Source organism: Chiloscyllium plagiosum, unplaced genomic scaffold (genome assembly GCF_037043375.1).
Source record: "Chiloscyllium plagiosum isolate Xiang-an unplaced genomic scaffold, Cpla_swu_hap1 HiC_scaffold_19, whole genome shotgun sequence".
NCBI classification, from domain to species: Eukaryota; Metazoa; Chordata; class Chondrichthyes; order Orectolobiformes; family Hemiscylliidae; genus Chiloscyllium; species Chiloscyllium plagiosum.
Genome location: NW_028270157.1, coordinates 50,806,535 through 50,834,241, shown reverse-complemented (window position 1 = coordinate 50,834,241; position 27,707 = coordinate 50,806,535). Strand labels below are relative to the sequence as shown.

Genomic DNA, 27,707 nt, shown 5'->3' with positions numbered 1-27,707 from the left:
CATTAAGGTATAGTAAAATTATAAATGTAACCAACAAACTAACACTAAGGAATTTAGATAAATTGCTTTAAATAAACGGCTGCAGATAGAAAAGAGATACCTCCATCTTGCTAGCAGGGATGATTGAATCATATCAGTATGGGAATGTTCCTGATAAGAGGGAGACTTGATAGCAGGAAAAATTGTGGTCAGGATGCCTGGCAAACATTAGAACATGGAAATACCTACGGTTGTCCATGAAGTTGCCCATCATTGATCGTGTATTTACATGATGTGGATGACACTGATATCAATGTTGCAAATAATCACTATAACGTGAAATATACAAATATCCTGCACTTTATTGGGAGAGTTAGAATGCCTTGGAGTCTGTTTCCAGAGGCCTCTCCCACACTGCATTGGTAAGGAGCTCTGAATAAAGATTGATTTTGTTCTAGTAAACATAGGACTCAAGACTCCTTTATAAAATCCCTCTCCAACAGTGCATCAGAAGGTGTGTGTGTTTTTTTTTTAAAAAACACATTATATTTAGCATTATTCTCAACATTAGAGTTTATTCTTACAGCCCCCTTAAAAAAACATTTGGCGCAACATAATTTATGGAATAACTTTTAGATAAATTAGAAACAGGAAAGTGAATATTTGTAACATCTTTTCTGACATCAAATCCTGTAGAGCTGATTGGTACATTCAATACACATGTGGTTAAGAATAATGTACTGTTGTTCATAAATAACCTCCAAATTCCCACTCAACCTAACAGAGGTTCAATGAGAGTTGGTGGCCTGAGAATGATTCACGTCAAGGTTTTACCACAGTTCAAATTATCAACATACTTCAGCATGAAATGAAAGCTGTTGATACTACTCCTAGCCACAGCAGGAAAAGGTAACCCTTTTTATTAAAATAAATCTTGTAAAATGCTCACTTTTACTAATAATAGCAACAACACTTTTTCCCCTCAAAATTAAGCATTTAGTGGAGAGACAACTAAGGTTCAAGGCTTTAAAGGATATAATTCATAACCAAACATCAAGCATATAAAACATGCAATGTATTTCAATAGCCTGGAAGCTTCAAAATGATTAACTAATGCAACTGCCATTGACAATAAATATAACTTGTGAAACTGTTACTCGCATGCATGGCTGACTCCCATTTTTATGAACCTTTTAAAGGTTCATTTTACTGCAACATGTTCTCCACATTAATGAGATTTAGAAAAAGTGCTTTAGATTATGGAAGCTAACAGTAAAGTTTTATCTCCAAGGACCTTGAATGCACTCTCTTTAACTACCAACGAGAACATTGAGTCTGACAGCTATATTCTATTCTTCCTTTACCACTTACTTCATCCTACTTTGATGTATTCTTAAAAAAAAACTTCCAATCCTCAAGTGTACTCCTACTTTTGGCCACTTTATGGGCCTTTTTAAAATTTTATACAATTCTGAACTTTTTTTGTCAACCAGAGTTGTCTGACCTTTTTGAGTGTTTGTATCTTAAAGAAATGCATAGTTGCTGTAATACTTCCATTGACTATATACAGCCATGCCTTTTAATGTATTTTTACCAATTCAGCTCAGCCAATGTTTGCCTCATTGCTTTCACAATTTCCCTTGTTCAGATGTAACACCCTTGCTTCAGACTGACACGCCTCATTTTTAAACAATGTAAAACTCTGGCAGTGTGGTTATTAATCCCTAAAGATTCTTTTACAAACAAAATTATCAATTAGCTCTTTCCATTACATCCTACTAAATCTAAAATAGGTTATCCTCTTAAAAGTATGTCCTCAAACATACTGTTCAAGAAACCATCCCTAAACACAGTCCAGAAACTTGTCCTCCACAGCTTTGGTGCTCAGTTGATTTACTCAGTCTATCTGGAGTGAAGTCACCTGATTTCTCCAGTCCATATGCTACAAGCTTCTGATTTCCTGATTTATAGCACTAATATTTAGTGGCCTATAAATAACTTTAAACAATGTCTGTTGCCCTTTGCTGTTTCTTACCTCCACCCAAACAGATCCCATTTATTATTCTTCAGGTCTGAAAGAATCCACTGCTAATGTTCTGATTCCATCTTGTATTATCAGCACAACTCTGCCTCCTTTTCCTTTATGTCTATCCTTCCTAAATGCAAAATATCCGTAAATATCCAGTTCCCAGTCCCGATTGCAAAAATATGGCCACGTGGCAATGACAGTTGTATTATCATTTACCGCAATTTGCGCTTGTAGATTTCTTTTTATTCATTTGTTGAATGTGGGTGTCAGTGGCTGGCCAGCATTTATTGCCCATCCCTAGTTGCCCTTGAGAAGGTGGTGGTGAGCTGCCTTCTTGAACCACCGCAGTCCACCTGCTATGGGTTGACCCACAATGCCACTAGGGAGGGTATTCCAGGATTTTGATCCAGTGACAGTGAAGGAACAGCAATATATTTCCAAGTCAGGATGGTAAGTGATTTGGATGGGAACTTGAAGTGGTGGTGTTGCCATGTATCTGCTGCCCTTGCCCATCTAGATGAAAGTGATCATAGGTTTGGAAGGTACTGTCTGAGGATCTTTAGTGAAATTATTATTGCACAAGGATCGGTGCTGGATCCATTGCTTTTCATCATTTATATAAATGATTTGGAAGTGAACATAGGAGGTATGGTTAGTAAATTTGCAGATGACACCAAAATTGGCAGTGTAGCGGACAGTGAAGGTTACCTCAGAGTACAATGGGATCTTGATTAGACTGGCCACTGGGCCAAAGAGTGGCAAGTGGAGTTTAATTTAGGTAAATGTGAGGCACTGCATTTTAGAAAGACATATCAGGACTGGACTTATACAGTTAATGGTAAGGTCCTGAGGAGTGTTGCTGAGCAATGAGACCTTGGAGTGCAGGTTCACAGTACCTAGACAGTGGAGGCATAGGTAGATAGGATACCAGTTTAGTAAGTTTGCCTTTATTGGTCAGTGCATTGAGTATAGGAGTTGGGAGGTCATGTTGCGGCTGTACAGGACATTGGTTAGGCCACTGTTGGAATATTGTACGCAGTTCTGGTCTCCCTGCTATAGGAAGAATGTCACAAAACTTGAAAAGGTTCAGAACATTTTTAGAAGGATGTTGCTAGGGTTGAAGAGTTTGAGCTACAGGGAGAGGCTGAATAGGCGGGGCTATTTTTCCTGGAGCATCAGAGGCTGAGGGATGACCTGAAAGGGGTGTATAAAATCATGAGGGGCATGGATAGGGTAAATAGACAAGATCTTTATCCTGGGGTAGGGGAGTCCAAAACTAGAGGGCATAGGTTTAAGGTGAGAGGAGAAAGATTTAAAAAGGGACCTAAAGGGCAACCCTTTCACACAAAGGGTGATGTGTAGAATGAGCTGCCAGAGGAAATGGTGGAGGTCGGTACAATTACAACACTTAAAAGGCACCTGGAGGTATATATGATATATGAAAAGGAAGGGTTTAGAGGGAAATGGGCCAAACGTTGGCAAATGGAACCAGATGTATTTAGCATGTCCGATCACCATGGAGGACTTGGACTAAATGATCTGTTTCCATGCTGTACCCTGTATATCTCTGTGACTAAATGGCGACATTGATTTTTGATATCATTCTGCATTTGAAGTATACTTCAACACTTGGCTTTATTTCTCCTGTCTTATAATCTTCCTTACAGCTTTTCTATTTCTTGTCACCAGCTTAACTCTGTTCCAATATGGGCTACCCCTCAGGTTCCCATCTCCTATGGCAAGATAGTTTAAACTAACTGCAACAACACAAGCAAATTTTCCTGAGAGAAAATTAGCCCAACCCCTTTAATACATAACCTATGCAGTTTGCACAGGTGCCCCCTGCTTCAGGTTGTTTCCAATGCCTCAGAAATCTAATGTTCTCCTTTCATGTGTTCAATTGATCAATCCTCCTGTTCTTGTACTCACTAGTACATGGCACCAAGGGTAGCATGAAATCACTGCATTTGCACCCTACTTTTAGATTTCCTTTCTAATTCCTTGAATTCTTCTTTCAAGACCTCATCTTACTTCCTACTTATGTCATTGATACCAATGTGGACCACAACCTCTGGCTAATCCTTTCCCAGAGAAAGATGTCCTATGACTGCTCTCCAACATTCTTGACTGGGGAGACAACAGACCATCTTGGAGTCAGGTTCCATGGTGCAGAAATGTTATTGGATTCCTTGAATCCCCTATTGCTGTTGACCTTCCAAGCTTTATCTTTCTCCACCCCTCTGAGGAACCATCACCATCACTAGTTTCCAAAATAAAATATCAATTGACAGGCATGGTAGACTGCGGGAACTCCTGCACTATCTGCCCAGCTTTTTTCATTTGCCTTGCAGTCACTCATTCCCTCCGCTCTGGACATTTCTAATTTAAAGTGTGTATTCCCTATAGGTGCTATCCACGTAGTCCTCTGCCTCTTGGATGCACAATAATGACTCCAGTTACAGCTTCAAAACCCAGAGCTTAAGCACACGTAGCTGGTAACACTTCCTGCAGATGTGTTTTTCTGTGATATCAGTGTGTCCATGATTTCACACACATCACTGAAAGTATGCTCCACTTGTCCCAGCTGACTTGCCATTCTGTAACTCTGAAAACTAGTTGTTACCATTAAAATAAATACACTTACAGTTAAAAGTTAGGGTAACTTTAATTTACTTTGATTACTTAATATAATTTTACCATTTCCTAGCATTCCTCCTTGAAATTTAAGCAATTTAAACTTGATCTCCAACAAATGAGAAAGACAGAAAATTGGGAACTTGCAGGGCTGTACACCTGACATTTTCCATCGGGAAAATGCTGGAATCCATTGTTAAGGTACCTGGCACAAAACATTTAGAGAATCTAATGTACAAAAAAACTCAGCAGTTGATGTGCTTTTATAGACATTTTTGAGGATGTAACTAGCAATGTAGACATAGAATAATAGTGGATATTTGGATTTTATTTAATGCTAGCGATGTTTTAGAAGATTTGTAGCTCAGGTTGGTGATAAGTATGTAAGTTAGCTCGCTGAGCTTGAAGTTGCAGAGGAACATAACTGTTGCGTTATGGCAAAACAAGCTGTAAATTCTCCAATACATTTTCTTTACAAATAATAACTACTATAAATTCCTTATTCTCATTACATTGCTTTTCCACATCATTTAATATGCTTTCCTGTATGTTCTTCAACATCTCTGCATTTATTTATTCCCCATTATAATTGTTCCAGTCTCAACTTCTGGACAACCCACTTATTTTCATTTACTGTTCTATTTCATTTGACATACTTATAAAGCTCTTACACTTTTTAATGTTGTTTTGTTAGTATATGGTCATTTTATTAACCTTCAAATCAATTTTTTGATCATCCTTTGTTGACTTCCAGAATGTTCCCAAAAGTCAGGTTTATTAGCCTCCTTGATCATGTCAGCTGGAGAGGGTTCAGAAAAGATTTACCAGGATATTGCCAGGAATAAAGGGTTTGAGTTACAAGAAGAGGCTGGATAGGCTGGGACCTTTTTCAATCGAGTTTAAGAGATTGGGAGGTGACCTTATAGAGGTGTACAAAATCATGAGGGATATCAATAACATGAAAGGCAGATGTCTTCTTCCTAGGGTGGGGGATTTAAAGACTAGGGGGCATTTTTTTTTTAAGATAAGAGGAGAAAGATTTATAAAAGACATGCAGGGAATTTTCATTTTACACAGAGAATACTTCGTGTGCAGAACAGATTTCCAGAGGAAGTGGAGGATGCAGGTACGGTTACAATGTTTACAAGACATTTAGGAGAAAGTGAGGTCTGCAGATGCTGGAGATCAAAGTTGAAACTTTATTGCTGGAACAGCACAGCAGGTCAGGCAGCATCCAGGGAACAGGAGATTCGACGTTTCGGGCACAGGCCCTTCTTCAGGAATGAGCAGAGAGTGTTCAGCAGGAGAAGATAAAAGGTAGGGAGGAGGGACTTGGAGGAGGGGAGTTGGAAATGTGATAGGTGGAATGAGGTCAAGGTGAGGGTGATAGGTCGGAGTAGGGTGGAGGCGGAGAGGTCAAGAAGAAGACTGCAGGTCAGGAAGGCGGTGCCGGGCTGGAAGGATCCGGCTGAGACAAGGTGGGGGGAGGGGGGATGAAGAAACTGGTGAAGTCCAAGTTCATCCCCTGCGGTTGGAGGGGCGGGGCTCAAGGGCGGAGGAGCGGGAAGTGGAGGAGACACCTCCTCCCATCCTGCCGGACTACACCTCCTCCCATCCTGCCCCCTGTAAAAACGCCATCCCATTCTCCCAATTCCTTCGTCTCCGCCGCATCTGCTCCCAGGAGGACCAGTTCAAAATACGTACAACACAGATGGCCTCCTTCTTCAAGGACCGCAATTTCCCCCCCGACGTGGTCGACGGTGCCCTCCACCGCATCTCCTCCACTTCCCGCTCCTCCGCCCTTGAGCCCCGCCCCTCCAACCGCCACCAGGACAGAACCCCACTGGTCCTCACCTACCACCCCACCAATCTCCATGTACAGCGCATCATCCGCCGTCACTTCCGCCACCTCCAAACAGACCCCAGCACCAAGGATATATTTCCCTCCCCTCCCCTATCAGCTTTCCGTAGAGACCACTCCCTCCGCGACTCCCTTGTCAGATCCACACCCCCCACCGACCCAACCACCACTCCCGGCACCTTCCCTTGCAACCGCAGGAGGTGCAACACTTGCGCCCACACCTCCCCCCTCACTTCTCTCCAAGGCCCCAAGGGAAACTTCCATATCCGCCACAGATTCACCTGCACCTCCACCCACATCATCTACTGCATCCGCTGCAGCCGGTGTGGCCTCCTCTATATTGGGGAGACAGGCCGCCTACTTGCGGAGCGATTCAGGGAGCACCTCTGGGCCACCCGGACGAACCAACCCAACCAACCTGTGGCACAGCATTTCAACTCCCCCTCCCACTCCACCGAGGATATGCAGGTCATTGGACTCATCCACCGCCAAACCACAACAACCCGACGGTCGGAGGAGGAGCGTCTTATCTTCCGACTGGGAACCCTCCAACCGCAGGGGATGAACTTGGACTTCACCAGTTTCTTCATCCCCCCTCCCCCCACCTTGTCTCAGCCGGATCCTTCCAGCCCGGCACCGCCTTCCTGACCTGCAGTCTTCTTCTTGACCTCTCCGCCTCCACCCTACTCCGACCTATCACCCTCACCTTGACCTCTTTCCACCTATCACATTTCCAACTCCCCTCCTCCAAGTCCCTCCTCCCTACCTTTTATCTTCTCCTGCTGAACACTCTCTGCTCATTCCTGAAGAAGGGCCTGTGCCCGAAACGTCGAATCTCCTGTTCCCTGGATGCTGCCTGACCTGCTGTGCTGTTCCAGCAATAAAGTTTCAACTTACAAGACATTTAGTTAAGTACATGAATAAGAAATGTTTCCAGGTATATGAATCAAGTGCAGGATGTGGGACTAGTTTGATTTGGGATTATAGTCGGCATGGACTGGTTGGACCAAAGGACATGTTACATTTCCATGCTGTATGATTCTATGACTAGAAATCTCTTCTTTTAATCCAATACTATACTTAACCTTTTCAGTCAGTCTGAATGGATCATTCTCATTCATAGGCAATGCAAATCTTCTATACAAGGCAATCAAAACCAGACTGTCCCAACATGACACACCCAATCAAGCAACATGAATAAAATTAGATACACACAGATGGAACTAATCACTACCTCCAAACGGGGTTGAGACAGAAATGTGGGAATTAAGACATTCCATTTGGTAACAATGTTCTTAATTTGAAAGGCAGCTGTGATAGTTAACTAAATAAAACTGTATCCATGAGCAACAAATTCCTCCAGCATAGTTTCTTTTTATAACTAGGGTTTACATTCTGTAAATAGACAGCTTGTCTACAGATCAAGTTTATTCTTCCATTCCGTACACCATCTCTCTTGGCATTTGCAGCTCCTTTTCAAATCTCACTTTCTACTGATAAATGTGCAAAAATGGCCTTGTTGATCTGTGCTCGATTGGGATTTCCTTGCTCTCTCTGGTCCTCTCTCTCCCAAGGGCAAAGATAGAAGTTCTAACCAAACTAATTCCTAAATGATGTAATTGGAAACCAATTTGATATTAAAGTATAGATAATTACCAATCAGGTACTTATCCCCTGAAAATGTCATGTATATATTGCATTAGACTTCACTGCACAAGCACAATACAAATGGCAGTCCTCAATCTTGTAAGAAGGCGGTGTGCACTACGATCATCAACACTATGTTGGGCATGAACAGGTGTGGCTCGGAAGCCCCACTTTGGTATGGCTGTGCGATATTAGCATCATACTATGATTTTCACTCTCTGGACACCCAGTTTGTCAACAAATCCAGTTCATTCATTCACTCTGCGTCTTTAGCAGAGTACAAAAGGAAGCAGCCATGGAAATATTGGATGCATTAGAGGTCTTTTTCCAAAACTCTATGAACTCTGGAGTAGTTCCTTTAGATTGAAGAATGGCAAAGGTAACCCCACTATTTTAAAAAAAAGGAAACAAATTGAATTACAGACCGGAAAGCCTAACATCAGTACTGGGGAAAACACTACAGTCTAACATAAAAGACATGAAAGCAGAATATTTGGAAAGCCGTAACAGGACTGAACAAAGCCAGCATTGTTTTATGAAAGGCAAATCACGCTAACAAATCTTCTGGAGTTTTTGATGATTATCTAATAGCATAGGTAAGGGAGAACCAGTAGATGCAGCATATATGGATTTAGATAAGATCTGTCACAAGAGGTTAGTCAGCAAACTTAGGGCAAATGTTAAGGGATAATATGTTAGCATGAATCAAGAATTAGTTGACAGTCAAGAAGTAGAAGGTGGAAATGAATGGGTCCTTCTCCGAATGGCAGGCAGTGACTAGTTAGGTTCCTCAAGGATCAGTGCTTGGGCCCCAGATATTCATGATTTATGAGGTTTGCTACTACTATTCACAAGGGTTTAAACTAGGGTTTAAACTGGCAGGGGCTGGGAACCAGAGCAGCAAGTCAGCAAGTGGTGGGATTGAGGGCAAGGTAGATATTAGGACCAGTAATTCAAAAAGACCTCTAAACGCTGAAGCCAGGAGCCAACTCGCAGACACCTCCTCCTACTGCCCCTTTGATCATGACCTTGCCTCCCATCACCAAAGCATCATCTCCCAGATCATCCACAACCTCATCACCTCTGGGGATCTCCCATCCACAGCCTGCAACCTCATTGTCCATGAACACCCCACTGCCTGATTCTACCTCCTTCCAAAGAATCACAAACCGGTCAACCCATTGTCTCAGCCTGTGCCTGTCCCACCGAATTCATCTCTTCCTACCTAGATATTGTCCTGTTCCCCCTTAGTCCAGGAACTCCCCACCTACGTTCATGACACCACCCATGCCCTTCACCTCCTCCAAGATTTTTGGTTCCCCAACCTCCAACGTCTCATCTTCATCCTGGATATCTTGTCCCTATACACATCAATCCACCACGACAAAAGGTCTCCAAGCGCTCTGTTTCTTCTCCTCTCGCCATCCCAACCAGTACCCTTCCACCAACATCCTCATCCACCTGACTGAACTGGCCCTCACCCTGAACAACTTCTCCTTCCAATCCTCCACTTCCTCCAAACCAAATGGATAGTCATGGGACCCAGCTATGCCTGCCTGTTTGTCGAATATATGGAACAGTCCATCTTCCACAGTTACACCGGCAACACCACCCACCTGTTCCTCCGCTACATTAACGACTTTATCGGCACCACCTCATGCTCCTATGAGGAGGGTGAACAGTTCATTAACTTTACCAACATCTTCCACCCAGACCTTAAATTCACTTGGACCATCTCGGCAACCTCTCTCCCCTTCCCAGACCTCTCCATCATCGTCTCTGACGACTGACTAACCACAGACATATAGTGCAAGCCCGACTCCCACAGCTAGCTAGACTACACTTTCTCCCACCCTACCTCCTGTAAAAATCCCAATTCCCAATTGCTCCGCCTCTGCTGCATCTGTTCCCAGGATGACCATAGAGTCATAGAGATGTTCAGTGTGGAAACAGACCCTTCAGTCCAACCCCAAAGTTCCAGATGGCCTCCTTCTTCCATGATCGCAACTTCCCTTCCCATGTGGTCGACGATGCTCTCCAGCGTATCTCCTCCACTTCACATACCACCACCCTTGAACCCCACCCCTCCCAATGCAGCAAAGGACAGAACCCCCCGGTCCTCACCTTCCACCCCAACCTCTGCATACAACGCATCATCCTCCGCCACTTCCACCATCTCCAAACGGACCCCACCACCAGAGATATATTTCCATCCCCACCCCTATCAGTGTTCCAAAAACCCTTCACAACTCCCTTGTCAGGTCCACACCTACCACCAGCCCACACCCCACTCCTGGCATCTTTCCCTGCCACCGCAGGAAGTGCACAACCTGCGCCCATACCACTCCCCTCACCTCTATCCAAGGCCCCAGGGGATCCTTCGCATTCGTGAGAAATTCACATGTACCTCTACCAATGTTATCTACTGCATCTGTTGCACCTGGTGTGGTCACCTCTACATCAGGGAGATAGGATGCTTTCTTGCAGAACATTTCAGATAACATCTTTGGGTACCCACACCCACCAACCCTACCACACCATGGCTGAACACTTCAACTCCCCTTCCCACTCTGTCAAGGACTTGCAGGTCCTGGGCCACCTCCATCGCCAAACCATTACCACCCGATGCCTGGAGGAAGAACACCTCATATTCGGCCTTGGAACCCTGCAACCACATGGAATAAATGTGGATTTCAACAGCTTCCTCATTTCCCCTCCCCCCCATTATCCCAGTCCCAAGCCTCCAACTCAGCACCGTCCTCTGGACCCATCCATCATTGCACCCTCTGACCTACCACCTTCTCCCTCACCTCCATTCACCTATTCCTTTCCCAGCTACCTCCCCCCCAACAGGCCCCCTCTCCCATTTATCTCTCAGCCCCAACCCACAAGCCTCATTCTTGATGAAGGGCTTATGGTTGAAACGTCGATTCTCCTGCTCCTCGGATGCTGCCTGACCTGCTGTGCTCTGACTCCCAAAAGAAAAGAAAGCACATCTAAGGTTTATTAAGCTAAAATCAGACAGGGCATGTGAGGAATATAAACAAAGCAGGGAAAGAACTCAAGCTGGGAATTAGAAAAAGCAAGAAGTGGCAATGAAATTACCTTGGCAAGGGTTAAAGAGAATTCCAAGGCATTCTACACATACATTAAAAACAAACTAAAACTTAGGGAGAAGACAGGACCACTCAAAGATAAAGGAGGAAACTTGTGCTTAGAGGCAGAGGATGTGAGTGAGATCCTAAATGAGTACTTGTCATCAGTAATCACCCAGGAGAATGATACGGAGAATAGTGAGATTAGTGTGGAGCATGCAAATACGCTAGAGTATTTTGAGATCAAGGAGGAAGTGGTTTTGAGTCTCTTAAAGAGCATTAAGTGAATAAGACCCCAAGGCCCGATGGTATCTACCCCAGGTTGTTGAGAGAGGCAAGACAGGAGATTGCTGGGGTTTTGACTAAGATCTTTGCATCCTCACTAGACACTGGAGGGGTCCTGGGGGACTGGCGAGTAGCTAATGTTGTACCTCTGTTCAAGATGGGAAATAGGGATAGCCCAGGATACTATAGTCCAGTGAGTCTCGCATCAGTGGTTAGGAAGCAATTGGAAAGAATTCTTAGGGATAGGATTTACATGCATTTGGAAAAGCATGATCTAATTAGGGAAAGTCAGCATGGCTTTGTGTGGGGAAGGTCATGTCTTACTAACTTGAGTGAATTTTTCAAGGAGGTGACAAAGATAAGGGTAGAACAGTGGTTGTTGTCTACATGGATTTTACTAAGGCTTTCAACAAGGTTCCTCATGTCAGGCTCATTCAGAAGCTTAAGATACATTGCATCCATGGTGACTTGGCCTCTTGGATTCACAGAATTGCCTTGCCCATAGAAGGCAGAGGGTAGTGATGAGTGTTTTTCTGGCTGAAGGTCCTTCACTAGTGGTGTTCTGCAAGCATCCCGATATATGACTTGGATGAAAATGTAGATGGGTGGGTTAGTAAGTTTACAGATGACAAAGATTGGTGGAATTGTGGATAGTATAGAAAGTTATCAAAGAATATAGCAAGATAGAGATCAGTTGCAGATATGGGCGGAGAAATAGCAGATGGAGTTTAATCGGGGTTGAGTATAGGAGTTGAGAGGTCATGTTGCGACTGTACAGGACATTGGTTAGGCCACTATTGGAATACTGTGTGCAGTTCAGGTCTCCCTCCTATTGGAAGGATGTTGTGAAGTTTGAAAGGGTTCAGAAAAGATTTACAAGGATGTTGCCAGGATTGGAGGATTTGAGTTAGAGGGAGAACCTGAAAAGGCTGGGGCCGTTTTCCCTACAGTGTCGGAGACTGAGAGGTGACCATATCGAGTTTTATAAAATTATGAGGGCATGGATAAGGCAAATAGACAAGATCTTTTCCCTGGGGTGGAGTCGTCCAGAACTGGAAGGCATAGGGTAAGGGCGAGAGGGAAAATATTTAAAAGGGACCTAATGGGTAACTTTCTAATGCAGAGGGTGGTGCGTATATGGAACGAGCTGCTAGAGGAAGTGGTAGAGGCTTGGTATAATTACAACATTTAAAAGACATCTGGATGGGTATATGAATAGGAAGGGTTTAGAGGGATATAGGCCAAGTGCTGGCAAATGGAACTTGATTAGGTTAAGATATCTGGTCAGTATGGATGAGTTGGACTGAAGGATCTGTTTCTGTGCCGTACGAAGACATATTTTAAGGGTGCTTAAAGGACATTTAGAAAAGCACATTAATATGTAAGGAATAGAGGGATATGGACCAACAACAAACAGAAGGAATTGGTTTAATTTTGCATCATGTTCGGCACAACACTGTGGGCCGAAGGGCCTGTTCCTGTGCTGTACTGTTCTATGTTCTAAGTAGAGGGTGGAAATAAATGGGTCCTTCTCTGAATGACAGGCAATGACCTCAAGGATTAGTGTTTTGGCCCACATATTCATGATTATATAAATGATTTGAATAATAATTTAAATGCCATATTTTCACATTTGCTGTTGACACAAAACTGGGTAGGATTGAGAGCTGCGTTGAGACGGCTTTAAGGTGATTTAGACAAGTTGGTTGAGTTGAAAGATGCAGTACAAATGGATATACACGTGAGTGTGCAAAACAGAAACAAAGCATGTTATTTAAATTGTGTTATATTGGAAAACATGAATGTACAAAGGAATCTGCGTGTCCTTACACACCAATCCATGAAAGTGAAACAAGCAGTCAGGAAGACAACTGGTAAACTGGTTTTCATTGCAAAAGGATTTAAGTTCAGAAGTAGGATGTCTTGCTGCAGTTATACAGGGCCTTGATGAGACCACATCTAGAGTATTGCATGCAGTTTTATTATTCCTACCTAAGAAAGGATACATTTGCCACAGAGGGAGTGCAACACATAAAAAAAACTTTTTAACAGGCTGGACAAACTAGGCAGGATGCTGTGCCTGGTTGGGGAGTCTAGAATCGGGGGGACAGACTTGGGGTACAGGGTAGGATGGAGACAAGAAAAATATTTTTTCACGAAGGGTAATGAAAAGTGGAATTCTCTACCACAGTAAGCTAGGTAGACCAAGCCGCTGAATACATTCAAGAAACAAAGGCGCTGGGGAGAAAGCGAGAATATGCTCAAGAGGTGGAGCAAGCTTGAGGGGCTGAGTAGCCTAATTCTGCTCCTAGTTTCTATATTTATCAGTGCATAGTGAGAACATTTAACAAATTCATTTAACTATTGCTCATGATTATGTGCATAAGCTCTTAAAAAGAAACTTCAATTTAATTTGGAATATTGAGAGAACAACTGCTTTTCATTCCTCAACCCAATGGTACAGTTTTTCTCTATAGTATTTTTAGTCCCATTTCTTTGCTTTTATGCTCCGTGCACTGGAATCAGCGCTATTCCCGGGTCTCACCTGAAAGCAGAGTAGATGAATGTTCCCAGCAAGTCTCATCTATTCTATGGGAAAACTTCTGTCTCTGTTATGTATTATCCCACAACAGTGCAAGTCAGATCAGGAGCTCTGATCTAAAACCGCAAGCATATATGTCTCCCAATGCAACATACACAATTGTACAAATTGCACATCACATTCTATCACAAAAAGAACATTAGCTTTAATTACCTTCCATGAGACTGGTTCTTTACACATTGTATGCAAGCATTTCTAAGACATCGGAAGCACTCAGCAATGAGCCGCAAACAAGCTTCAAGTTGTCTGTTCCTGTTACTGTCAGGATTGTCAGTGAATACCTCTATCTCAGTCAACTGTGCCGTGAGGATGTTTACGAAAGTTTCAAATAAAGGTTGTGTTGCCTCCTTCCTGTTAGAGAAACAAAATCTGTATGTCATATACATTCTATGTTCAGGCAAATAACTGAAATTGCTCTCGACAATCACACTGCAGTTCCAATGCATCTCAAAGTTCAACAAACAAATCTTCTGGACATGTGGAGTGACCGTGGTTGCTCAGATCACTCCTGTCTGGACAAATAGATTATGTACAGGTCCACCTCAGCTCCTGCACAAGGACACCGCAACAGTGTCTGGGATTATTGTAACCATACAGTAATTCATGGCACACAGTAACACAGGAAAGTACAAAAATAGAAGTGGAAAATTTTGGATATACTTAGGTGAGATGCCATCCAAGCTGATAAAGAGTTAATATTTCAGATTGATGGTCTTTCATCAGAACAGTAATTTGGATAAAGATGAAAAACAATAAAGGCAATAAATCACTTGTGTGTACAGTTACAGGAGGAGTTTGTCGGATAATCATGGGGATCTTGAATCTACATGTTGACTGAAAAAGATCAGATGAACAAAAGTTAACTACGTGAGGAGATCATAGAAGGTTTTTGGGCCAGTTTCTTAGACAGCACATTCTACTGCCAACCAGGGAGTAGGTTACTCCAGACCTGGTACTGTGCAATGAGAATAATTACCTCACAATGAAGGCACCTCTATGCAAGAGTTATCACAATAGTAATCAATTTTACATTAAAATAAAAGTATTTTCAATCTTAATTTTAAATAAAGGCAATTGTCAGGGTGTAAAAGCAGAGCTAGAGAAAGTGAATGTAAATTTTGTTAAAGGATACATCAATAGAGGAGCCTTAGCAGACACTTAAGGGGATATTTCAGAATACACAGTATAGAGGTTTTCCAATCACGAAGAAAAATTCCAAGGAGAGGGCCTACCATTCATAATTAACTGAAAAATATGATGGTGTCAAACTTAAAGAAAAGTTCTAAGTGCACAAATATGGATGGCAGGTCAGGAGGTTGGACAGAATACAAAAACAGAAAAGAATGACTAACAATGATTAGTCAAGATGATGACATTGGAGTACAAGAAAGGCTAGCTAAAAACAAAGTTTTTAATAGACACCTAATAGTCAGAATCTGTGGAATTAATATAGAAATAAGGAGATGGTGGATGAATCAAACAGGTACTTTATTTACATTGGTCTTCACTGTACAGCATTCAAATAACATCCCAGAAATAGCTGTAAATGGAAGAGGGGAATGCAAGAAAATTAAAATCACTAGGGAAATGGTACTGAGTTAACAGTTGGAGCTCTGGACTGACAATTATTCATCTTAGACTCTTAAAAGAAGTGGTTGGTGAGATGGTTGAAAAATTGGATTTATTTTCCAAAATTCCCTAGATTCAAAGAAGGCTCAATTTGATTGGAAAATAGCAAGTGTAACTTCTTTATTTCAAAAGGAAACAAGACAAAGGAGAAAACTGCAGGCCAGCTACCTTACCATCTGTCATAGGGAAGATGTTAGAAGTGATTAATGAAAATGTTATCTCCGAGCACTTAGAGAAGATGAAGGTAACCAGGCAGCATCCCTTTGTTTAGTGAAAGGGAAATCATATCGAGCCAACTTATCAAAGTTTTTGAAGAAGTAATGCATTCTCTGAATAACAGGAACCTGTGGATGTAGCGTGCTTAGATTTCCAGAAGACATTAGAGAAATGTGTCATAAAGGTTAGTTTAGAAAATAAGAACATATAGTGTAGAGAGTAACATATTGCACAGGTAGAAGATTGGTAAGCAAAGTAGTAGGTCTAAAAGAGTCTTTTTCTGGTTGGCAAGATGTGACAATGGTATACAATGGTGCCAGAGATTCAATTTATATAAATGACTTAGGTGAAGCAACCGAAGGAATGATTGCTAAATTTCCTGAGGGCACAAAGATGGATAAAGAAAGTAAGTTGAGACTTTTGAGAATTTTTTTTCCATTGGTGTAAGTAGCAATTTTAGCAAAGCTAAATCTAATTTTAAAGTTTGAATGTCTTACTAATGACAGTTCACCACCAGCATTTCACGAGCAACTTAAGATGAGCAATAAATACAAGACTCATATGCTATGAAAAAATAAATTAACTATTATTCAGCTTGAGCCTTAAGGAAAATCAATGAATTCCATATTGAACATTAAGCAGTGAAATAAAATCTATATTTCTCAGAATGCCAAAGAAAACCTTCAACCATAACCAATGATTTCTTATATAATGTATATGCTCAATAAAGTGGAGAAAGTGAAGTCTGCAGATGCTGGAGATCAGAGCTGAAAATGTGTTGCTGGCACTTTTCCAGCAACACATGCTCAATAAAGTGTCAATCTACATACATATTTTAGTTTCCAAAGACATCGAAGATATTAACATATAAATCTTTTCAAGTGAGTTGCATCCTATCTTTGAACCTTTCCTTGAAAATGCTTTCTATTTTGCAGACACCACCCTCTCAACTCGAAATAGCTGCCATTCTGCCTACAGCTTTTTAAACAAGTTAAATTAATTCAGGTCACAATAAAGTAAGCATTGAAAATGTTTGTACACAAATGTGGAAATTTTAGGATGATTTGGGAGTCAAGATCTTAAAGTTACAGCAAAATACATTTTCATTTTATCAAATTGGGAAGCCTGAAATTTAGATGAACACTATCTTAATTCCAATTCTCATTTTAGGAGTGCCCCACGCAGTTAAATTAAATAAATCAAGTTATAAAATATAGAACTTCATTGCATGCTTGAGTAACATTAGTTGAAGGAAGGTATCTATATCAGTTTTGATTTCTCAGCAAAAATAAATAAATGGAAGGAAATGAGTTCAACTACAAAACTTACTGCTGGAAATCTGACACAATCAACAGCATCCATTGAAACAAACTTACTGACATTATTTTAAATGTGTGTTTAAAATATATACCTTGCTTTTACAATATATTTTAGTTTACTTAATTAATATGGCTAAATGTGAGAACACAGCTACAATTTAGAGAAAATACCATTAATCAAAGCATTAAATCTCATTAATCATTAAGCAAAGATCCAAACTGAACTATTCCTATGCCAACTTTTTGTTGCATTCAAAGCAAAAGTTTAAAATAAGTGTCTTTTTGCTTTAAAAATTGAAATAGCTTACATGTATCAATTAAACAGGACACAAGAACGAAATTAGAACTAGAATTACTCTTTGAAAATTAAGTGTACATTTTAAGGCAGCAAAATATCTAAAGATTTGAATTACAACAGCTTCACATTCATGGTTTGACACCTTCAGAAAGACGAAACAGATTACTTGCACTACATATGACCCATTCAGAGCTATTGAAATAAGAGAAAAACTGGACACACTATCTAAAGGAAAAGTGTTCTTGGATCTGAGTAAGGCTTAAGACTCAACAAGGAACTTTCCATTGAAATCGAGATAATAAACTGACATCACAGGCTAAAATTCAGATAACTTGGCTGAAGAAAAGATTGGAAGTCAATTTAATGCAAGGACTTAACAAAAGGACAAAAGAAGCCTCTGTTTACATGGACATAATAAATCCCATGGCTTTATTTGATGATCACAAGGAAATTCTTCAATCAGCATCAACGAATGAGAGACTGCATTTTGTGGCAATGACCAATGAGATAGCCATTAGAGAATAGGCTGCAAACACACTCTCAATGCCCCAGTGCAGGGATATGATGTGAATTGGCAAATTACACAAAATAAGCATACAGTATAGTAAAGTGACTGGAAGGACATACTTACCAGACATGTTCATTGTAAATGTAGTTTACCTGTAGCAAAACTTTAATTGTGAACCTTACCCCTGATAAAGTTTGAGAATTCAAGTTCCAACTTATTTGAATATTTTTGGAGAAAAGAAAATACATTCAATTTCTTACATAATGAAGGAAACAACTTGCCACTGTAAGTCAGAAATGCCCATAAATGAATTCTGGAAAAATTCTAAAATAACTACACCAGCTTAGATTACACATGTGGTCAGCAACTCCTTTCACTTGTTTTGAGGAAAATATCCAAAACAAAAGTTTGTTACAGGTTAAGTCTTGACATAAACTTTAATGAAGTAAAACTCGATTAGGGTAGTGCAAAATACAATTAAATGTGTACATTTTATTAAACTATAAAACATTAAATTGCGATATCAGAAATAGCTATGGATTATAGGACATGTATTTTTCTAAAAATAAATGGAATTGATTTTTTCTAAATCTGTATGCATTCCTGACTCATTCAGTCAATACATGGACCTTTTAGCTATCTATTTTCTACCTACTTACATTCATTATTACTAGTGTTGATTTGTTTCTAATGTAATTTTGAGCCAATTGGGAAAGAATGGTAAAAAGCAAAAACAGGATTTCCAGGAAACAAATACTAAATACCGAACAGAGGAAAAGCACCTCTTTTGTAGCACTTCCAAAACAAGCACATGAATAGAATGCAAAAGAATCGAATGGGTAGATTGATTCTCTTCTATTCTTTTACCATTTGAAATATATCTTTATTAATGATTTAGGTGAAGAGAGAGTAGTGTTGAGGATAATACAAAGCTGGGTAAAAAGGTACACTGTAGAGAAGACTCAAAGTGGCTGAAGAGGAGAAATAAACAGATTAAGTAAGTTTAGAGCAAGACAGCAGATGGACTATATCGTGGAGAAGTGCGTATGTATTCACTTTGGTTGAAAAGCTGATGCTTTCGAAAAATGCTGAGATACTTGTAGAGGTTGACATCAGAGACTTGGGTACACTTATATAAGACAAAGTTATACAATTACAGCAAGCTATTAGGAATTTATTTGAATCAATGAGTTTGGACTTCAGTGCTTGGACTTGCAGTTATTGCCCATCTGTAATTCCTTTGAGAAGGTGGTAATTAGTTGTCCTCTTAAAATACTGCAGTCCATTTGGTGTAGGTATTGCTCACAGTGCTGTTAAAAAGGGAATAATTATGCCTAATTGTACATAATGTAAGTGTTAGGCAAATACAAATATCTCATGATTTGGCCACATCACTTTTAAGATTTGCATTCTGTTTAAAACTCCATCCAAAATCTCATCACATGTCTTCTTTATAACCTTCCTTCAAATCTGGCTTTTTGCACAGCCCTAACCTTCTTAACTACATCATTCAGGTTGTGATTTCAGGTCCCCAAGACCTAGTCTCAGGAATTCCCTCCACCTCTCTACATGTCTCTTCTTAAAATTTACCTTTTGATTAAGTTTTTACTCACATATCCTAATACAATTTAACATCAGATTTTATTTGATGATAAAATCTCTGAAGCAACTTGGGGCCTTTTACTTTGATAAAGGCACTACATATATCTACGTGCATGTAGTCTCTGTAATACTTGTAATCCTGAAATCAAATAAAAATTCAATTTTATCAGGAGAATTAACATAAGAATAGAAATCTTGTTAAACTTCATTTTCCAACAATTGTGTTTGGTACATTACTTTGCCATTAGTTTTGTTGGAAAAACAAAGGTTTATTTTAGAAACCTAAATGTGAATACATGTTGAGGAAGGAGAATGAAAGGTGACTCAACTTTAAGAGTCACAATCTTCAAATAACTATTTCTGTTGCAGTTGTATCCATACCAAAAACACACCACTGTATTTCATAACGTTTATGACTCAAACAGCAAAATGATAATGACCAGATAATCTATGATTTGTAGTGGGGAATACGGATAAACATTAATCAGGAAACTGGGAATAACTCCGCAGTTCATCCTCAAAATAACGCCACGGGACATTTTAAATGCACCAAAACAGGCAGATAGGCATTCAGTTTGACGTCTCATCCAAAAGTTGGCATCTCCAACAGTGCAATACAGTAGAAACTGCACTGATGTGTCAACTTTGACTTCGACACGCAAGCTCTGGAATAGGGTTTGAACTGGGAACTCCGTAAGTGAGAGGTGAGTGGTAAGGAGATCTTCTGTGGCAGTGAGGCGACTTGTGTGATACAATTTCAGCGCGAATGATGCCATCCAGACAATTTTTCCCGAAGACTTTCTATGGAAACTGAACGTGTAACATAAGACATGAGCAGGAGGGTGGTGAACATATTCATAGATGACGACATTCCACCGAAAGATAAACTTTTCTGGGTAAACGCATCGGTAAAAGTTTAATTAATTTAAACCAAAAGCCTCACTGAAGGCACTCATTAGTCAGACGGCTGCATTTTAATTGAAGCCTAAGCACAAATGCAGTTCAAACACTAACTGACGCACCTATTACGCTGTTCTTTGAACGCGATGGTCAAACTCTGGATCGGTGTCATGGAAACCAGCGCCAACTCTTCCTTTTGACAGTCTCGAGTTAATTCCTTGAGGCGGGCGGTTAATTCAGGAACACATTCACAGCTCACCGCCATCTTGCCCGTTGCAGTGGCTGACGTCATGACGCAGGAGCGTGCGCGCCCCCCGAGCGCTGGGAAACGAGAAGCGGCGGTACCGGGAGTGAGAGTTACAAGAGGCTCGATGAACAATTAAGTGATCGTCAGAGGCTAGTGGCGCAACATTTAAGTGACCGCCAATTAGATGTTTCCGCTTATTCTGGTGAGAGGAAAGGTAGCCCATAACCAAACGGGTAATGTGTGGAAAGTTAAAAAATCACACAACAGGTTTATTTGGAAGCACTAGCTTTCGGAGTGCTGCTCCTTCATCAGATGGTTGTGGAGTACTGGTAATGTGTGGCGCAGTGTAGTTAGTACAGGCCTCACTTGCTATCGAGTTGGTGCTTTGCCACCGAGAGAGCAGCGTATAAGAGTCGGAAGGTTGAGGTAGCAGTCACTTCATAACTTGATGCTGGAAATATAATATCCACCCCTATCCCCAGACTGTACTTACTTTTAATTAACCTGTTCAGATATGTTACGATGACAACCTCCAGAATAGATAAGACTTGAACCCAGGTCTTTACCACCAGACTCCCCGCCAGCAGTCAACTTGAATGCTTAAGCGAATATTCAGTCTTAACCCCACACAGCTGAATATATCATGCATTAGCAGTGCCTCCCCAACAAAGGGTTAGTGTTGCACTGCGATAGTGCAACACGAACGTCTGAGCCAGGTGGCCTGGGTTCAAGTCGCACCTGACCAGAGATGTGTAATAACATATCTGAACAGGTTGTTCAGGAAAATAAAGCTCTTCCCCACACACACACACAAATTAAAAGAATCATTCATGACTTTCATGTTACTTGCTGATTAATTTTTACTGACCTTTGCTGAGTTGTAGAAGTGTGGGTTTTACTGCTTTGAAGTTACTAAGGGTCCAAGAGCTGGTTTTAACAAGAGCTTGAGGAATTGGTCCTGATTTCAAGAATTCTGATCTGACTGCTTACTTCCCTCTTGGGTTGCAACTTGACAGCAGATCTGGATAAGCTCTTTAAAGAGAGAGGAGGAGAGGAAGAAAGACTCTCACCAGAAGACTAAATTGCCACAAGGTCTTCTGGAAGCAATTCTTTCAATCTCAATCTTAGTGAGAAACAGTACTTTGTGTGGCTTCATCACCGAAATTGCCACTTTTTGTAACCTTGCAGCAGAATGAGGATGAAATTGCCAATGACAATTTAAACATGACTTGTTATTTCTTGGGACAGATGATATTTACAAACACCTCCCATGTTTGACATTCCTGTATTTATTGTGTGTGTGTGTGGTGGGGGGGGGGGAAATCACTGCGCTATGTATGCAAAATATATTTAGTCTGAAGAAGCAGACAGACTAAGGTTGCCAGCATTGCTGACATGATATCATATGTCAGAGTGCACACCCTTCACTTTGCAAGGATTGCAAATGACTTTGAAGTACAGAAGAGATTCCATTTGCTTACTGTCTAATGGTATATGACCAAAGGAAGGAAATCACAAATGTCAACATCCAGTATTCTGGCAGCAGTGATAATTCTGCAACAGTCCATTGTGTCAGGTGTTTTTGAGCCACTATGGACAACCAGAAAGTGGCGATGGATGACATGGGCTCCTTGCTAACCCCTGGCTAATTACTTTGGTGCCCAACCCATGTACACATGGCCAACATGATAATAAAAGTAATGGTACAATATCAAATGTCATGGCATAGACCATTGGATATTTAAGGAATATTTCCCACTACCTGGATCATTCTTGAGGATCTTTGCAATATTCACCAAAATATTTGTTCTGATTTGTTGTGGTCTGCTGCATGATGCACAACCTCTCCAACCTTTGCCGCTTAGTATACCATGGCAAGTTGAGGACAAGGCAATCAGCGCATTCCCTTCCTTACTGGATCAAACAAAACCAAAGAAGTATGGCTACTGAAAATCAGAAACAAAAACAGAGATTGCTGTTGAAAGTCAGCCTAGTGTTCAATGATAGGATCATGGTCAGGGATAGATAGGAGGACATCTCTATTTATATTTCTGGGGATAGGTTGGCCATCAATATCCACTATAAACCCACTGACCCTCACAAGTATTTGGACTATACATCCTCATACCTGGCTTCCTAGAAATACTACCTTCCATTCTCCCAGTTTCTCCATCTCTCTTGCATCTGTTCCAATGATGCCAGCATCTACAAGGGTGCCTCTGACATGTCCATTTCTTCCTCAACTAAGGATTCACCTCGACCCTTCTGCTCTCTCCCACAACACTGAAAGGTTCCTCTACTCCTCACTTATAACCCCATCAGCATCCAAAGGACCATTAGCCACCATTTCTGCCACCTCCAGCAGGGTGCCACCATCAGACACCACCCTTTGCCTCCCTTCTCAGCCTTCCGCAGGGACTGTTCCCTCTGGAACACCTTGGTCCACTCCTCTTCCACTCCCAAGACCCCCATGGCACCTTCCCTTGCAATCACAGGTAACACCTCCCCATTTACTTCCTCTTCCTCACTATCCAAGATTCAAGACACACCTTTCAGGTGAAGTAACTATTTACCTGCAGTTCACTCAATCTGCTGTTTTCATTGCTCACAATGTGGTCTAATCAACATTGGGGAGAGGAAATGTAGACTGGACGACCACTTTGCAGAATACCTACATTTTGTCCACAAAAATGATCCTGAGCTTCCAGTTACCTATCACTTCAATGGACCACCCTGTTCCTTGGCCACTACAGTACTTCAATGCAAGCTGGGAGAACAGCATCTCATTTTCCACTTGGGGACCCTACAGCCTTCAGGACTCAATATCAAATTCAATAATTGTGTGACCTGAGCACCTTCCTCCATGCCTTTCCCCCAACTCCCACACACCAGGCCTTGTCATCACATGGTTTGCTACCACAACCAACATATTGTCAGCTACTCGTAGTCCCCATAGTAGCCATTGATTCTCCCAGGCTGACCATTAACCATTCTTTGTCTGCCCAATTTTTGTTCTCTCTCTCTTGGCGCCATCTCCACCTATTGTTTACTCCTCCCCAGTTCCCACACCACATCTTCAGCATATATACCAACCCTCTCGTAGCTACAGTTCTGAAAAAGGTTCACTGGACACAAAATATTAATTTTGCTTTCTCTCCATAGATGCAGCCAGACATGCTGAGTTTCTCTAGCAATTTCTGTTTTTGTTTCCTTTCCTGCTGACCTGTCTATCCCTTGCTCGTCTTAACTACAGCACTGGTGAAAATGACTCCAAAACCCATTCGCCACCAATTTCACATCTTGCCTTCCCTCAATTCTGACTATCCTGGCACCACTTGGCTACAATATGAAAGAATAAGCCAGCACAAACAGACATTCCAAACTAATATTATCAATCAAGCTATCTAATGTTGAAAAGAAAAGTCAACTAATTGCTCTTGTGCAAATGATTAGTCCCCATCTTCCATTTGTTTTTGCTTGGCCTAGTGCTCCTACCCAATAGGAACAGCATACCTGGTGAAAGCCTGCCAGATTTCAGTGAGGGTGACTGCAGGTGGCATTGCAAGATGATATAAAATAGCTTTGGACTTGAGAAGGTTTCAAACAATACAACCTGAGCATGCACAGCAGCAGTCTAGGATGGTTGGCAAATGGAGCAAGTAACAGCAAGATCACTGGTGGAGAGACATTGGTGGGAGTAAGAATGCTGTCATCCTGAGTGCAACAGATCCTTATTTCACTAAGCCACTGCCATTCCAACATGGTAGTGGTTAAGTAATCCTAGAAATATGCTACTGGATCGATTGCTGGACCTTTGTACAATCCTGTAAGACCCTTTGCACACTGGTGACTGCAGCAATAGTAGCGACAATCTGAGCTTATATGGCAGCAAACAATTTCCCAAACTTCATTCTGAGCTCCAATGCCCAGTCATTTGGCTAAATTATATGGGCTACTGTTGTCCAGAATTACCCTGGTTGAAAAGTCAGGTGAGAGATCCTGTCCAAGTGAAAAGCAGTTGCCTCACAGTTGTTTATATTCTGGAGACAGGATTTCCACTTCATAGAGCTGCAGGTCAATGAGAGGCTGGTTGCTGTCAATGAGTCAGTGACCACTATTCAATGCTCAATCTTTGAGAAACCAAGCAACAATCAGCAGAGCTTTGTAAGTGTTTGCAAGCTGAGTAGGATTCAGCTTTTAAAAGGCCATATGGCATAAAGATTGTGACATACAGCAAGACAGCAAGTTCTCTGCTGTACTAAACAGCATCATCTTTAGACATTGATTTAGCATAAGTAATGTTCAGGAGGTAGATTGGGACAATCTTTTCGAACCATTATTTGTCCAAATTCTTAGAAAAAAATTGTGGAAAAATAAAGGAGAATGCAGATGGTATATGGCCAATATTGGAGGTGTGTAGCTGTGTATAAGTCAAAAGCTTATGTCATACATCCTACCTAAGGATCCTGATTACCCATGGAAGTATCTAAAATGTATAGTGATTCTATGAGGTTCAATATTGCTCTGACAGGAGCCATGGATTCCAGAGATGATTTGGGAGACTTGGAGTTGAATGTTATTGGGAGAGGACCGACATAGCTGAGAGGTGGGTGGACTTTGGCAATGGATGGGTTCAGTGGTCTGCAAACATTGTCTGAAGGGGATGAACATTGTTTGGATGGGGTGAGCTGTATAGGGGCTACTGTGGTGATGCAGTGCATTGGGACTCAAGCTGATTTATTGAAGGCTGTCCTTCTCAGCAGGCATTATATCTGCTTGGAAAGGCTCTTGGTAAATGTTTTTTAAAAAGTAAAGTAAGTATAGCCCAAATAGCACAGGTTCCAGTGGCTCTGGTCACCTGAACACCCTATCGTTGGGAATTAAAACTGTCAATTGAAAGTTTTAAACTTCCCACATAAGTGCTTCCTGTGTGAGAGTCAGTATTTAAAAGCCCTAATGTTCATTATTGTTTTCAATTGAGCTGCTCAATACTCCCCATATCATAAAATTCAGGCCAATGTTTCTTCATTGTACTGCTGCCGTTCCACTGCTTTTGCTCCCATCAATTCTTGGTCAGGTTGTAGTTCTTGGGAATCTGAAAAGGAACAGGCATGAGGGTAGTGTTGTGAAAGGATGAGCAGAAAGCAAAATATACGAATTCATGACATCTACAGCTTATAATCAGAAGAGACTGTGTCATCACTGGCAAGATTAGAGTGGTGTTGGAAAAGCACACCAAGTCAGGCAGCAACGGAGGAGCAGGAAAATCGATGTTTCAGGCAAAAGCCCTTCATTAGCCCTGAAAAGTCAATTTTCCTGCTCCTCCAATGCTGTCTGACCTGCTGTGCTTTTCTAGCACCACTCTAATCACTGACCACAGCCTAATGATTTCATTGTAATTATAGCAAGTTCCAATTCCTCCATAGATATAAGGATGGGTAGGCATATTTGTCCCCCCTCCCTAGTTAACTGCTGCAACCTTCAGTTCGGCACCAATTTACCTTGCAAGGGAGAGTAGATTAGATTAGATTACTTACAGTGTGGAAACAGGCCCTTCGGCCCAACAAGTCCACACCGCCCTGTCGAAGCGCAACCCACCCATACCCCTACATTTACCCCTTACCTAACACTACGGGCAATTTAGCATGGCCAATTCACCTGACCTGCACATCTTTGGACTGTGGGAGGAAACCGGAGCACCCGGAGGAAACCCACGCAGACACGGGGAGAACGTGCAAACTCCACACAGTCAGTCGCCTGAGGCGGGAATTGAACCCGGGTGTCTGGCGCTGTGAGGCAGCAGTGCTAACCACTGTGCCACTGTGCCGCCCAAAAGTCAGTAATTGTGACTGAGTGTGACGCATTGTCTTTGACTGATATGGTTGCTGCATAATTTGCAGTGTGTACAGTCTGAGACATGTGGAAAGGAGATTTGAAGCAGGACTAGGTAGATGACTTTGAGGTGAGGTATATAAATATTAATTTCAATTCATGATAGAGGCTTTCAGTAGGTGAGTGAAGAACTGGTGAATGAGGAAATATGTTATTTGAAGATAGATTTACCAACCTTGACCATTTGTGTGGGGTCATTGCTTTTCTTGGAAGTGCATCCAAATGCTCAGTACTACACATATATGATAGGAGCCCAACTTTCAGATTTGCATTCTCCAAACTTTCTAATTGTTGTACAATCATGTGAAGTTTCTCATCCTTACAAGACCCTGCTTTTACTTCTATCTTGTATTTATCTGTTAAATCCTTCAGTTTAGCTTTAATCAAATATCTTAAATAATCCGCTGTTACATCTTCTACTTCCACAAAACTCTTCGCAACATTCAAAGCCATCTTCAAATGTTGTGCAATACATTTCCCCACATTCATGTCTCAACAGCATTCATAGTTACTAATTCAAACAACCCAAATAATCCCCAAATTGACCTCATGGCCCCAATTGTTATCAGGGAATGTCCAGTTGATGTTTATACCAGACAGATCATATTCCTAGAAGGGATCTGACTGGATAGGTAATAATTAGTTTTTAACTAACATGATACTGTACTAAAACATAAGCACACAGTGTTGAAGTCTTTGTTTAAACAATAAAATAAAACAAAAGTTCATTAACAACAGCAGTAAAAATAACGACGGTGATAAAAACAAAACTCACCTGCTCTTTTCCTTTATAATACAGATTCAAAGATTTTTAAACATGCTGTAAACATGATCCATGCATGCTAAAGCTGACAAACAATGGTTGCAATTCTAAGAATACGATTATGTACTTCTAGCAAGACCCAGCCAGCTGATTTTCTTGAGAGATTTTTCTGTTTGTCTCAAAATTTTGATGGGCTTGACA

General features: G+C 41.2%; 1 protein-coding gene across 8 annotated transcripts in view; it reads right to left on the bottom strand.

The window, feature by feature from the left end:
- Positions 1-20,887, bottom strand: part of atxn10 (ataxin 10) — a 320,589-nt gene extending 299,702 nt beyond the window's left edge. For 5 of the 8 annotated variants that reach the window (XR_006314464.2, XR_006314466.2, XM_043709270.2 and 2 more), the window contains exons 1-2: positions 20,727-20,887; positions 14,286-14,483 (exon numbers count right to left, since the gene is read on the bottom strand). Coding sequence is in view for 6 of the 8 variants with exons in the window: in XM_043709270.2 (XP_043565205.2) it covers positions 14,286-14,483; positions 20,727-20,869 (341 nt within the window). In the remaining 2 variants the exon portion in view is untranslated. The remainder of the gene's footprint in view (positions 1-14,285; positions 14,484-20,726) is intronic. The other 3 variants (XM_043709266.2, XM_043709271.2, XM_043709272.2) reach the window with 1 other exon arrangement.
- Positions 20,888-27,707: the final 6,820 nt, after the last annotated feature.